Below are 14,009 nucleotides of genomic sequence, written 5' to 3'. Positions count from 1 at the left end.
ACACATCTCGTGAGAGTTAACAACGCAGGGTATTCACCTAAATTTACCAGAATTGGATTGGTGAAGATGGATCAGCTAGTTGATAGCTTCGCGATTAATACAATTGGACCAATTATGTTAACTAAGGTAGTTTCATGTTTAATTACCTCACATTTGAATATTGAAAAGGCATGTGACAATCAAAAATCAATTGCAAACCGCGAAACTTAATTGGTTTCGACGGAACACTGTTTTAAATATGTGTGAATGCAGCATATGTCGGTTGTCATCGACTAATTAATTTTTCCGGATTCGTTGTAGAGGTTTAAATCGTCTATAAATTGATTAATATATTCATCCTAGATACCCACGAAAACTCCTATGGAAATCAATGGGAGTTTTATAAGTTAAATTCGACATAATATGCTGGGTTCTCAATTCGGGTGTTGGCAACTGACTAGACGCTAGCCTAAAAATGTGTGCACTTACAAAAGGCAGCAGATAAATAATTATTATAGTAATATTTTTTTAACAAAAGCACAATGATAATCGTTTCAGTATTTTAAGCCAGAAACTATCCAGCAGATACACATTTTTACAGACTAAATAGAAGAGAAAGTCCACATATCCCCCAAGCCTCCATAACATGACTAATATGTGAGTGAATACACATTCTCCCGGATTTCTAAGTAAAAAAGTTTTTTTAACGAATATAAGAAACAAATCGTCACACTCCTTTTACTCAAGACTTTTCAATACATTTTGTCTTTTAAATTTCAAATTATTAATGAAAACCATTAGCAGCAATTTGTTTGCCAAAGATATCATTAGCATCACAACGGACTGAAGATATTGCGAGCTTACATCGTGAGAGACAGCCAATACCGATTTTTAAATAGCGTATAATTTGGCACATATGACTGGTCTTATTCTTTTTTCAGAAATTGAAATGGCTTATTAATTTTGACAAAGGAAGAGTAATTAATATTTTTAATGATCTTAGTAATTTCAACTTTCAAAGGGTTCCCCAGGGCTCAGCCTTGGTCCATTTATTTTTGCTTATTATATTAACGATATAGATTAAAATAATAAATTTTCAGAAATTCTTCTACAACCTTATTTGCAAATGACACAACACTGCTGAATGTCAGCAAAACTATTGACATTCTTAGGTGAAATGGCATGGAATCTCAGGAGGATTTACTGCTTGGCTTACCTATTAATGAGGGCAAAACTCAGCTGGTGTTTTTTTCACTGAATCCTTCAATAATTGAAGTCGAAAATAAACCATTTCATAGGCATTCACCTAGAAGCTCATAATTCACTTGCATTAGTAGGAGCTTATTTGCAATGTTAAATTTAAGGGACATATTTTTTCAAGAAGTTTTCCTTTTTGCCTATTTCAGCTTCTTTCATTCGCATGCTGTTATATGTTGATCACTTCATGTTGGCACTTGAAGTTTTGGGATTCAAAGACGTTGCATTCTGGTGATTGCTGGATTTTCTCTATACCTTGCTTAGTTCTCCGGACTCTGCTAATCATAATTAATATAACCTAACCTAACACCAAGTGGACTTGGCGTTGTTTACCCCGAAGTAAAATATACACTTCTGGATATTAAGTTTGAGGCATACGACATTATTTCTTTTGGTGTTCTTTACCTCATATAAAAAAGTCACATGGTGTTAAAAGTTTCTATGGAATTGGGTTAATATAAAAAATAAACGATAGTGTCTTATGCCTCTAAATAAAGTACAAAAAATGCCATAAAACTATGTGCTTAACTCAATTTTGGCCAAAATTGGACATAGTGTTGTATACCTCCGGCCTACAGAAATATACTTTAAATGCATTTTCAGGCTTTGCTAACCCTTCTGAAAAAAGCAGCTGAAGCAAACTCAGCTGAGCCAATGGGAAGCAACAAAGCTGCCGTTGTAAATATGTCCTCGATATTGGGTTCCATAGCCCAAAATACTGATGGTGGATTTTATCCTTACAGATGTTCAAAGGTACTTTATATTTTAAGGATTTCTTGTTTAATTATTTTTGTCATATTATAGGCATCTTTAAATATGGCTACTAAATCAATGAGCATAGACTTTAAGAACGATGGTATTCTGGCTACTTGTGTGCATCCTGGATGGGTGCAAACTGACATGGGTGGTGCTAATGCACCCATGTCCGTTGAGGACAGCTGTGGCCATTTGGTGAAATTCATTGACAATTTAAGCGAGGAACATAATGGGGGATATTTTCAATATGATGGGAAAGCTCTTCCTTGGTAACACGTTGGAGATACAGTATTTGTGCTAGTTTTTAAGTTTAAAGTTTTAAGTGTAACTTTTATTATACATTTATCGCAATTTTGTTTTATTTCGTATGTCAAAATGCTAGGAATTAAAAAATCTATATGGGTATTATTTAAGAGCATGACTGAAATTTTTATAATTCCTTCATTCTCATGGAAACAATTTTCTTAAAGGCCTGCAATAAAGTGGAAAATTACTTTAAGAGTCTGGATTTAAAAATTACTTTGAATTCCTGAAATATATGATCCATAATTTTTACTGCTTCCAAGGAATGGCTTCAACTGCTAGGAAGAAATTACAATGTCATTAACACTTAGAGCATATAAGGAATAACTGCATAAGCCTGTCCATTTTGAGCAAACAACGTTTAATTTGACAATAATGATAATTGCAAGAGATATTTTGCACTGTCAAAACGTCCAGCAATAAAATGACAGCACTTCTTCAAAACTTGTACCTTACCAACTTATCAATCAAACTTTGACAGCCTATCATTGCTAATCCATTAAATACACAAATTTATTGTAAAAAGATGATTTAAAATTGCAATAGAAGATGGTTTGTACTGTCAAACCGTCCAGCAACAAAATGACAGCACTTTACTTTATCGTAAAAAGATTATTTAAAATTGGAACAGAAGACGTTTTATATTGTCAAAACGTCCAGCAACAAAATACAAACAATTTTTCAAAAGTCAAACTTTACCCATCACAGATGCAACAATGCCTAACTTTGACACCCTGGCATTGCTAACTTATTAAAGACACACATTTTAAGTTTGTATTTTACTACAAAATGTTTATTTGAAATTATAATAAAATATATTTTACATTGTCAAAACGCACGCCAACAAAATGGCAGCAATTTTTCAAAAGTTATACAATACTTTTTTACTCAATAAAGGTGAAATATGTCTAACTTTGACAGGCTGTAAATGCTTACCCTTTAAAGCCACATTTATCAAATATGTATTTTATTGCAAAATGATGATTTAGTATTACAAAAAAATTTTTTTGCATTGTCAAAAAAAGTCTGATGAAAATATCACTAGGTGTAGTCAGTCCTCAAGAGGCATTCACTGACGTTGTATGTATTAATATAGAAAACCCCCGTATATCTTGCATGTGCCCAAGCATTATAAAAGATGGGAGACCATTTGGTTAAATCCTTTGATGTTTGCCGCCTCAACTCAAGCTCATTTCAGAAATTTCAAATATCGTCAAATGCCTTGAATAAGATACAACAAGAGACTCAACACTTAGAACTTATAATAAATAACAATATATAGGCCCAGGAACATAAGAAATGACCCAATAATATACAGAAGGAGAAAACGCGATGAAATAACGAGAGGTTAAGAGTAAAGAAAAAAAATCAGTTGCAAAAGGGTACCCTCCGGGTCAAGAAAGTTGCATTAGGAATATTCTTTAATAAGGAAAGAAGTGCAGCCTATAGACTTAATCAAAATAAGAGTAAAGAAAAAAAATCAGTTGCAAAAGGGTACCCTCCGGGTCAAGAAAGTTACATTAGGAATATTCTTTAATAAGGAAAGAAGTGCAGCCTATAGACTTAATCAAAATAACTCAGAGACAGAAAAGTTGCTCAAATGCTTTGATCTTTTACCGCCCTATGCCTATTTGCACCAAAAAACGCCCGATTTGACCAATAAGAATGTTACTAAAAGTAGTCAGTGGCCAAGGGGCATAACTGGGCTAATATGTCATTGACAGGAAACCCAATATTCTCCAGAATATTAGGAAAAGCTTAAGATATCGCCACATGTCTGAAATAAAACAGAAAATACCATCCAACACTTAAGAACTTTTAAGAAATTACTGCATAAGCTCAAAAACATAAGAAAATGTCCAATAATCCAGTGACTAATAACTAGATTGAGATTAATGATTTTTGCGCTTTAGATTTTACACCTATAGAATTCTCCATCATACATTTAAGGCCATCTATTGGACAACAGACAAAATTTGACGCACCGCTCAAATTTTTAATCAATTCTTACAGATTTTTTTAATTTCAAATAGTTTATTGTCAATTAAACTTCACTCATTGATCACAATAATATTTATTTTAATAAATCCTTTTAAACAGTAATTACATTACAAAACCTTTCATGCATCTTATAGTATATAAGAGAAACCACAAATGTTCTTCCAATTTAGGAACAGTAACCCAATTTTCTTAAAGATTCTTCGATTTCTTTGTATACAGTGGGGTCCACAACTGTACTGGATATCTAGAAAACAAAAAACATATAACTCCAATATTGGTAAATGTTACAAGACTATTACCTTTTTCAACTTATTTCTGGCCAAATCCGCAATGGATTTTCTGCAAATTTTTCCAGATCTGGTAGTCGGTAGGGCCTTTACCCCTATGGCGAGCCTAAAAGATGCTACAGGACCCAAATACTCTCTTACCATAATCACCAGCTCTTGGGCTATCAAGTATTCATTTAAGTTAGCATCTAAAAATAAAGAAAAGTATTTAAAACTGTCACTTTTCAATCAAATGAATTAATGATGGCAAGTCAGCGTGCTGACTCGTCACCATGAAGCTGACTATATAGTACCTTCTTTCATTACAAAAAGACCCAGTGGTACCTCGTTTTTTATTTTATCTGGCACAGAAACGACACAAGCGTTACAAATGTCTGGATGTGACAATATTATATTTTCAATAGCTATGGTGGATAGTCTGTGTCCAGCTACGTTGATGATGTCATCAGCTCTGGCTGTGACATATAGTAGACCATTCTCGTCTAAATAACCTGCGTCCATTGTGTCATAGAAACCCTGGAAATTTGATGAATATTGAAAATGAGTACCCTGAAGTTAAGACAATTATTGCATACTTACTGAATATTTTGTAAAATATGTTTTATAAAACCTGTCGTCTGCTTTAAGAAGCGTGGTTAAAGCCCCAGGTGGCAATGGAAGCTTAATAACTATTCTTCCAAGCTCGTTTTTATCTGCTAGCCGTCCATCTTTTGAAATGACTTGAACTAAAAGAGACTTGCATGAAAAATTTGTCATTTTTAAAACTCTATAAGCTCTACCATTATATCCTGGAAATGGCAATCCAGTGGTTAAGGTGCTATCTTGACAAGGATTCGTTAGTCCGGCACATGTTCCAGAGATTGCCGTTCCAGTTTCCGTTTGCCACCAGTGGTTCGTTATTGGGACATTAAAGATTTTTTCTGCCCATAGTTTTGTGGAAGAGTCCATGTGCTCTCCTGCTACCCACACGTGTTTTAGACTTGAAATGTCGAATTCTGCTCCGAATTTTGCTTCTGGGTCTACTTCTCTGAGGAGTCTGAGCGCTGTTGGAACTGTGAACATGGCATTCACTTTGTAGTCGTTGATTATCCTAAAAAAAATATTAGGAAAACGACTATAGTTTCTATTACTGAAAAGTGAAGTAAAGAATTTAGAGGGTGGGAGATGGAAGAAGAAAATGTTCTTAAACTAGTTATTCTTCTTTAATCATTGAGCTTAGATTTTTGCAAACAGCCGCTCAAATAAAGTGATCCGATGGAAGATACCAGTAGCACAGTCGATTCTAGGATTTACAAAGGGAAAACACGCTTCTCGCTCTGTGGTTTCCAGAGCAGTAAATAACAATAATAGTCAAGTACATAACAATAGCCAGAAGAAAAAAGGATTAAACTAATAATACAAGCAATCAAAAGTTGGACAAGCGTTATAAAATTACGTGCAGAGCAAAGCAAAATATAAAAAACTAAGCAAAGTAAAGCAGTTAAAGCTATAGCTTTCCGGTGGTATTATTTGTTTATATTTGTTTTGATGTTTCCATTACTAAGATTATGATTGTTTAAAAGAGAACTGAATGATAGATTGTTTAATAGAGATTTATTGTTTATTGGTTCCCCTGTTTCTTTCATTAATTCATTATATAGAATTTTTGTTTGCTGATTTCGTATAGGACAATTAAACAATATAATAATATGATCTACATCTCCTCTGTTCATAATCGGACTGTCCCTTATTTTAATCCTATACAGGAGATCTGGTGTCAAACAATGATTGATTCTCATTTTGCACGTCAATGTTAATTGTTTACATGATTTGTATTTTACATTATAAAACCAGTCTTTTTTGAGGTATTGGTTGAATGTCAACATAATATCCTCCTCCTCCTCTCTAGGGTCATCTTTGGTATAAGTTTGTCTTCATTATAAATTTGGTAGAAATTTAGTAGTTAGTTGTTTTATTTGGCTGCCATCTAAGGCAATGAATTTAGACTAAAATTTAGCAGCTATCCAGATTCGCCGACTTTCCAGAGGCACTTCTCCTATTTCTGATAAAAGGGCTCTTATAGGTGTGGATCACATACATCCTGTAATTATTTGCAATTCTTGGTGTTGGATATTATTCATCTTATTCCAATAGGCCTTTGATGTTTTGAATATTCCCAAAACGCCCAGTCAATACTCTAAATGTGTTAAAGCAATATCCTTATATATTGCTAATATAATTTTTTAGAATCTGCTTCCCACCAAACTCAGGTCACTGATCTCATAACATTTAGTCCCTTTTGTGCCTTTCCTATAATGCTACTCGTATTTGTATGCATTGTCCACCTGAGTTCGTTACCAACAGTTACTAAGAGTGTGCTGATAGTGTACACACTTCGGCAGCTTATCACATGTTTCATGACTGGTTATATGTATGTAAAATACAAGGTCCAGATTGAAGATAAAACAACAATTTCTTAGTAAAATGGGATCAGGACCAGGTCCCATATGAAGGTCAAGACTTCCTAACTAAACATCTGAGATGAAAATAGAAGAACTGCTTAAGTGGTGAGAAATTGAAATTATTATATATTAAAAATATTACCAGTAATGTTCTTGACATTTATGCTTAATGTTTTTTGTGAGCAGCGTTTTTCTCAATAATTTGTGGTTTAAAATTGTCTGAAGCCATCTGTGAAACTTTCTACTTGCAATCTTTTTGAAGAAAAATTATGTTTATTTATTTATTATTTACTTTTACACAATAATTATGGGCAACAGAAAAGTACCTCAATACTATCAAGATTTAATTAAATATTAAGAAGAAGAATAAGAGAAAAAATTCTTGCAAAAGTAGAGAGACAAATATCTTTAAAGCCATGAAAGATTGTATTGAGAAAATGCCTAGACAAAGAAGAATTCTTAAAAGCAGTTTTATTTCAGGCATTTTAATAGAATTTAAGTTTTTCCTGGTTTTTCACAATCTTAGGTAATTTGCTTATATACCCCAGGCTTCTGGAGCAATTTCTCATTTTATTGCGTGCACTTAATGCTGTTTTAATATTTTTCCTTGATATTGAAGTCAATCCTTCGAGATAATTAAAATCCTGGTTTAATTCTTCTAGGGCCATTTCTTATATGGAACTTTGATCTATTATTTTAGGCACTTCTTCCTGTTAATTTTGAACATTGGGTATTCAAAGAAAACAAAAATGAACTATTGAAGTAGAAGAGCTTAAAATGATGTATTTTCCGTGGATGATAAAAGCCAATTTCCATTACCAAGGATAGTCTAGGTAATAATCTGCGGTACACCTTAAACATCATTTCTTACTTCTACATGTTTGTTCAAAGTGCTCAAGTCTTAAGCAATTTCTTCATTGTAAGACTGGTGATCAGTGATACAGTGCATCCCAAAAGTTATGTCTAAATTCATTTGAAATTCAGGGGTGTGTTCGGAAAAAAAAACGCTCGAACCCGTCGATTTTTATTTCAAGTTGTGCAAGCGAAATTCAAAGATAAAATAAAAAAAAGGTGCTTTATTTGAAAAAATTAAGTTGATGGTCGTAATATATTTTTGAGCAACCCTGTATATACAAACTTTACGTACAAAAATGCGCAACTTGAAATAAAAATCGACGGGTCCGAGCGTTTTTTTTTTCGAACACACCGCTGAATCTTAAATGAATTTAGACATAACTTTTGGGATGCACTGTATATATTTGTATGTCTGTGACCAATAGTAGTCAATTATAATCTCTCTTGAAAGTTTCTTGCTCTCAAAAGTAACTATTAGTGTTTGTGTTGGCATATATATATTCAATCTGTCCCTCATTATTTGTTTTTCTTTGGCTTATTTTCCTTGCTGGCGTAAATTCTGATTTCTGATTTGACTGAATTTTTAAAATCGTTTGCAGCTAATTAAATTTTCTGGAATTGTTGCTTCAAAATTGTCATTCTTACAAAAGCTCGTTTGCTTCCTTTACTGTTAAAAATTTAATGCCTAGACGGCTTCTACCTTTTCTCGTGATCTTATGTACCTCTTGTATGTTTTCTCTTTTCAATTCTCTGTTTTATCGGATGCATTTTTGAAATATTTCTATCATCATTTTCGTTGAAAGGCCCATCATCTACTGTTCGGTATTTGTTGGTGAGTTTTATTGATTTGTGTGTTTGTATTTGGTACAGAGGATGTATTGCAGCAATAATTCTCCACTATCGGTGCTCATGTCAAGCGCTATCTATCAGATTACATGCAAAATAGCAAAATTTAAAATTAAGCAAAAGAAAAAAGCTATGTAGGGATAAAAAAAGCTGGGTAAAGGAAAAGGTGTGAACTCTTACCAACTTAGATTTTCTATGCCGTTTCTATATCGCTCAAAATTAGTAAATTCTAATAGAAATTTCACCATGCCACGTGTCTACGTCTTATCGCTAAGATGGTGCCAATACTCACTCTCTTAAACTAGTTCCTAATTGGTTATTTGTAAATGACTTTGTCTATTATCTATAGATGTCACTTTTGAATTAATTCACTACCATCATATTCTTTGTACTTAATGATTGGTACAACTGACGAATTTAACTTAGAATAAAGATAACTGAGATCCATGCTTTAATCTTATCACTATTGCTTCATTTTCAAGTTTATTTCAATATTGATTAATTTTTTTGCTGAGCATTTGACTCCTTCTGAACTGAGTCTGGATTCTTGTCTGTAGTTTTACCCGCTCTTTGCAAACCATTTTTTGCTCCTTATATTTTATTATTTCTATCGTGGTTCGTAATCGGCCTTATCTTTTTCATCTATCTATTTCTTCTTGTATCTATTTTGTTTTTGTTAGCAGCTTCCCTTTAATTCTCGCAATTTGCTTTATTTTGTCATATTTCTGTTATTCTCACTACACATTCTTCGCACATTTTTCTTGTTGAATTGATTCTCCAAACCTAAATATTAACTTTATTCCTTATTACTTTTGGCTTCCTCAATTAACATCTTACTCTTCTTATTTTCTGTCGCTTTTTTGTGTTTCATCTCCTTTAATATTTTCTTTTTGAAATCGTCTTTCATGATCTTATTTAGACCATTATATCTTAAAATTTCTAGCTTCAGTTCTCTCTTTTTTTTTATACGTTATCTTTGAAGTTTTTTAGCAGAACTTCTTGTTCTTCTCTCGTTTGTTTTTGTATCTTCTGTCCTTCGCTACTTTATTCTTAGTTTTTTTCCTGTCATCAGAACCCCTTTAGTACCATTAATACTAAATATTAACTTCCCGTTTTTCTTACAGTTCTTCTCTCATGTTTTTGCTTCCGTCGTTTTTCATAATTTTTATCACATTAATTTTTTTATTATATTTTACTATAGCAGCTGCACTATTAAAATTTCAATACTTGCACCATTAACCAGTAGGCGCAAAAAGGCAACGGAAGAAAAACAGGGTGTTGAATTTCGTCAGTTGTATGCTGTAATTTACTATTTTTTATTCTGAATATATTATTCTATTTGATCTACTTTGAAAATCAATTTTCCCTTAAAACCATCTAGTATTTATTCAGTTCTGGTTCAGGAATGTAGAGAAGCTTTAGAGTCACTGTCTGTGTTTCCAATCGAACACTAAAATGGGTTTCAGGCATGCAGTGAGGACGAGTCGTCGATCTAAAACCATTTTGGTCTTAGTAAGACGCAAATCTCTCGAATATATAAATTTGTCATAGGATGAATACAAAAAAAAGTAAAGTATACTAGAAGCTAAGGAAATAATACCACAAAGTATAATGAATGAGTAATGTGAAGGTATTGACAAGGTATCTAGAAATATGGAAATTGTAACAGAACCATACAAATCTGGAGATTTCTTATTATTAAAAGGACAATGAGCCCAGAATTAGTCGTGAATACTGTCTGTAAAGATTATAAGTACGTAAGAAAAGTAATTATTCAAGTATATCCTGTAGAAAGTGAATAAAAGGACTAACTTCATTTTTGGGTATGTAGACCCATCGGAGCCCACAGATTCGCTGTCCATCTCTATGAAATTATTTCTTTTATTTGTAAATACTTTAATTACGTAAGAATATTATAACTTTAAGTTCATCCTAGATATGACAAAAATGGACTTAAAAGTAAAAAAATAGATATTTACCGCTTTTTTGGTATCTAATCTGATCTTAGTCTTCTAAGATTCATTAACAATTGCTATGAAATTATCTCTTATGAGGTGATACTGGACATTACCGAAAAGTGAAAAGTAATAAACAGTCAATGGACTTTTTACTAATTTTTTGGTCAGACCCATTGAAATCCCAAGATCCGTTGATGATCGCTATGTTCTATCTGTAAGTCCTAGAAGTACTTAAAGGTTAATAATTTCTGTGTACAACTATTCTTATCTATATATATTTTTTACTTCTACACTTCTCAATTATTTTGAAAATTAGATTCTAGTTCTATTTTACACTTCTAGCTCATAGAACTGCTTTACAGATTTTAATTTAGCTCTGATATTTTTTAACTATTGTCTTATATTTTTGCTTAGTTCGCTTTGACGTTTTTGTATTCCCTCTTATTCCTCATGCTTTCTTATTGTTATTTTGTTATTCTTTTATGGTTCTTCGTAGATTTGTGATATTTTATCTCATTTAAATTTCCTTTTTAATTTTATATTCCTGTACTTTTTGCTCGTCCTTTTTTATGGTTTTCAACAGAATAACTAGTTCAGCTCACTTACTTTCTTTATTCTTGCCACTATTTATTATCTCCTTTTTTTAATTGGCTACTCTTGATTATTTATCGCATGTGTACATTTGTTGCTCTTCTCTTTCCCTCTCTCTTTCTCTCTCTTCTAATTTTCTTTTTGTAGGTGCTCAGTCGTGACTTTCATCAGAACTTCTTATTCTTCTTATAATTGTTCAGTTATTTTAGTTTCTTATCTTATTCTCACGACCTCTTCAGTTCCATTGTACCGAACCTGAATGGTAATACAATTTTTTGTAAATTCTAGCTTTTTTGAAAAAAAATAGTTTTGATAGAAAATATTTTGGGTCTAGTTTTCTTGGTTTAGTGGTTCATTTCAAATTCTCCCAAAGCTTGAAAGAATATAAAAATCTAATGTTTTTTGACTGTCATCCTATTTTTTTATTTCTTTTTCCTTTCATCTCATTTTCTTCAAATAGTCATTCAGAATCATCTTCTTATTTATACTCTTTGTCGTTATTGTCCTTTTCAGGTCACCTCTTGCTTGTTATAATATGGCCTTTGTTAATTAATAAAACATTATATAATAATACCTACCTGTAATAAGAACTAGCATCAGGAGTAGTACTAGGTTTTCCCTCATAAATAACACTAGTAATACCATGCACTAGTGGCCCATAGCACATATAGGAGTGTCCCACCACCCATCCGAAATCACTGGTAGCCCACCATACGTCATTAGGCCCCATATTGTATAGAGCTTTCATCGTGAATGCTAGAGCTACAAGATGACCACCCACAGGACGTTGAACACCTTTTGGTTCACCTAAGAAGTCAGCGCAATAGTTAAAATTAAGTTGTAGATAAGGTAAATTTTGAGACTTACCAGTAGTTCCAGAGGTATACAGGATATAAAGTGGATCGTTTGCTTCCACGGGGACACACGGAACACTCTCGACGTTTTTTACCGCTTCCTCCCAGTCCATATCTCTTTCGGGATCCAGTTCGGAGATCAAAATGCCTTTACGTTGGAACACCACACATTTGCTCGGTTTATGGACCGATATGTTAATGGCGTGATTTAGTTCGGTTATGTAACTGCAAATAGGGAGAAAGAAAACGAAAAGAAACATTAGGTTTTGAGCGGATATTTGTTTGTTTTTTTAATAAAAGACAAAATGAAAGAGAAGGGAAGAGGTTAAGTTACACCTACTAATCACATCAATAATACGCTATAAAAATAAACCTTCCTCCTCTTCTACACTAAAGCCCACAATTCTTTGTTTATGTCAGCTTGCAACTGAACTATTGTGTCCATAAAGCCAATAACATAAAAATTTAAAACTAATTTTTATATTCTAGTAAAATGTGGTCATCTATTTGGAGCAAATACTTTAAAATCTATTTTTATTTTATTTAATCAACTTTACTTTTTTCATAGAGGGAGAAACCGATACGAAACTTGATAGATTTGGAAAAAAAAAAGCTGATCTACAGATTGAGGTGTAAAGAAGTTGGCCCTTGTGTTAATAAGGCTGCCTGATATGGAAGCATGCTTAAAGCTGGATCAGTATCAAGAAATCCAATTTGTTTTACATTATTATTTATTTTACCCCAATATATAATAAACCAGTTTGAAATAATACAAAATAGAGCTATGAGACTGATCCTTAAATGTAATCGTAATACCCCAGTTGTGTCTATGTTAAACGCCCTAGGTATGTTGTCTGTGAACCAAAGAATTATGTTTATCTGTTTATTTTTAAATTAAAACATCATCTGCTATCAGACTATATCTGTGATAAATTGACAATTTTTAGTGATGTTCACTATTATTATACTCGCAACCGAACAGATTTCCTAGTTGACAGGTGTAATAAAAAGTAAACTCAAACTTAAGTAAGTAAACTCAGTTGCTCAAGTCAATATTATATAGGGGCTTAATAGTTTTAACGTGTTTAAAAGGCTCCTGAGAAAATTTGTTGCAGAGATTTAGTATTTGTGTTTTTTTATCTTTATTCTATGTTATGTTAATTTTATATTCTGTGTTATACATTACACGTTTTATTTTATAGGTTTAAATTATTCTATGTCATTTTAAGTTTTATGTATTATTTATTTCACCTTAATTTTATTGTGTGTTTGTGTTCTGATTTTATTAAATTTTATCTCATTTTATATTTGAAAATTTTATTTCAACTTATGTTTTATTATTTATTTACGTTTAGCTTAAGATTTTATTTGTATGATTTTATTTTTGCATTGTATATGTTTGTTTTTCTTATCTTTTTTTATATTCCCACTCATATGTGAATGCATAATCTTAAACGTATTTATTTTCCAATAACACTCGTAACTTATACCAGCACTATTATTGTAATATTATCCTTATTTTTGGGTTTTGTTTTGGTTTTTAATTTTAGTTTATTAGTTGTTAATATTATATTAAATGCCATACTATCTATTTTATTTTTATGTAGCAGATTTTGCTAAATAAAGATTATTATTATTATTTAATATGGAACGATTGCTCATTTATTCAGTCAAATAGTTGTTATTAGGTTTGTTTTAGCAGAAGTTTGAGTACGCGTTCTAGCAAAACTAATCCGGGATTCTGACTGTCTGTCAGCGGTTCTAGCAACAACAAAGTTCAGTTTGGAAATTGGTTTCAAACCACTGAAAGTAGTCCGTAGAATTTCCTAGGAATTTCGGTTTGGGACATGCGCAAGGTATATGTCAAGACTGTTTTATTTT

The 14,009-nt window shown here is 32.2% G+C and overlaps 2 protein-coding genes across 2 annotated transcripts; one reads left to right on the top strand and one right to left on the bottom strand.

Moving 5' to 3' along the window:
* Positions 1–3: 3 nt before the first annotated feature.
* Positions 4–2,343, top strand: LOC126749954 (C-factor-like; the record flags this gene model as incomplete). Its single annotated transcript, XM_050459515.1, has 3 exons — positions 4–126; positions 1,840–1,989; positions 2,041–2,343. Coding segments are annotated over 3 exons (498 nt in total), but the record flags the coding sequence as incomplete, so codon positions are not given.
* A 2,010-nt stretch (positions 2,344–4,353) lies between these two features.
* LOC126749953 (acyl-CoA synthetase short-chain family member 3, mitochondrial-like) lies at positions 4,354–12,403 on the bottom strand. Its single transcript, XM_050459514.1, has 7 exons — positions 12,142–12,403; positions 11,853–12,081; positions 5,363–5,673; positions 5,163–5,308; positions 4,877–5,099; positions 4,596–4,771; positions 4,354–4,540 (listed from the first exon to the last, which is right to left on the bottom strand). The coding sequence occupies exons 1-7, from the start codon at positions 12,386–12,388 to the stop codon at positions 4,463–4,465; spliced, it is 1,410 nt and encodes a 469-aa protein (XP_050315471.1). The 5' UTR covers positions 12,389–12,403; the 3' UTR covers positions 4,354–4,462.
* Between the last annotated feature and the right edge of the window lie 1,606 nt (positions 12,404–14,009).

The sequence above is a fragment of the Anthonomus grandis genome, unplaced genomic scaffold, assembly GCF_022605725.1.
Source record: "Anthonomus grandis grandis unplaced genomic scaffold, icAntGran1.3 ctg00000938.1, whole genome shotgun sequence".
NCBI classification, from domain to species: domain Eukaryota; kingdom Metazoa; phylum Arthropoda; class Insecta; order Coleoptera; family Curculionidae; genus Anthonomus; species Anthonomus grandis.
Note: the sequence above shows the minus strand (reverse complement) of the source record. Positions and strands in the feature narration are given on the sequence as shown.

Bases quoted from the DNA above. Each gene is read 5' to 3' on its own strand.
- LOC126749953 (XM_050459514.1), bottom strand. From the start codon at position 12,388: ATGTTTCTTTTCGTTTTCTTTCTCCCTATTTGCAGTTACATAACCGAA. The intron at 12,082-12,141 runs GTAAGTCTCAAA...CTGACTTCTTAG, and splicing joins GTATACCTCTGGAACTACTG to GTGAACCAAAAGGTGTTCAA. The intron at 4,772-4,876 runs GTACTATATAGT...CTTTATTTTTAG, and splicing joins TCTTTTTGTAATGAAAGAAG to ATGCTAACTTAAATGAATAC.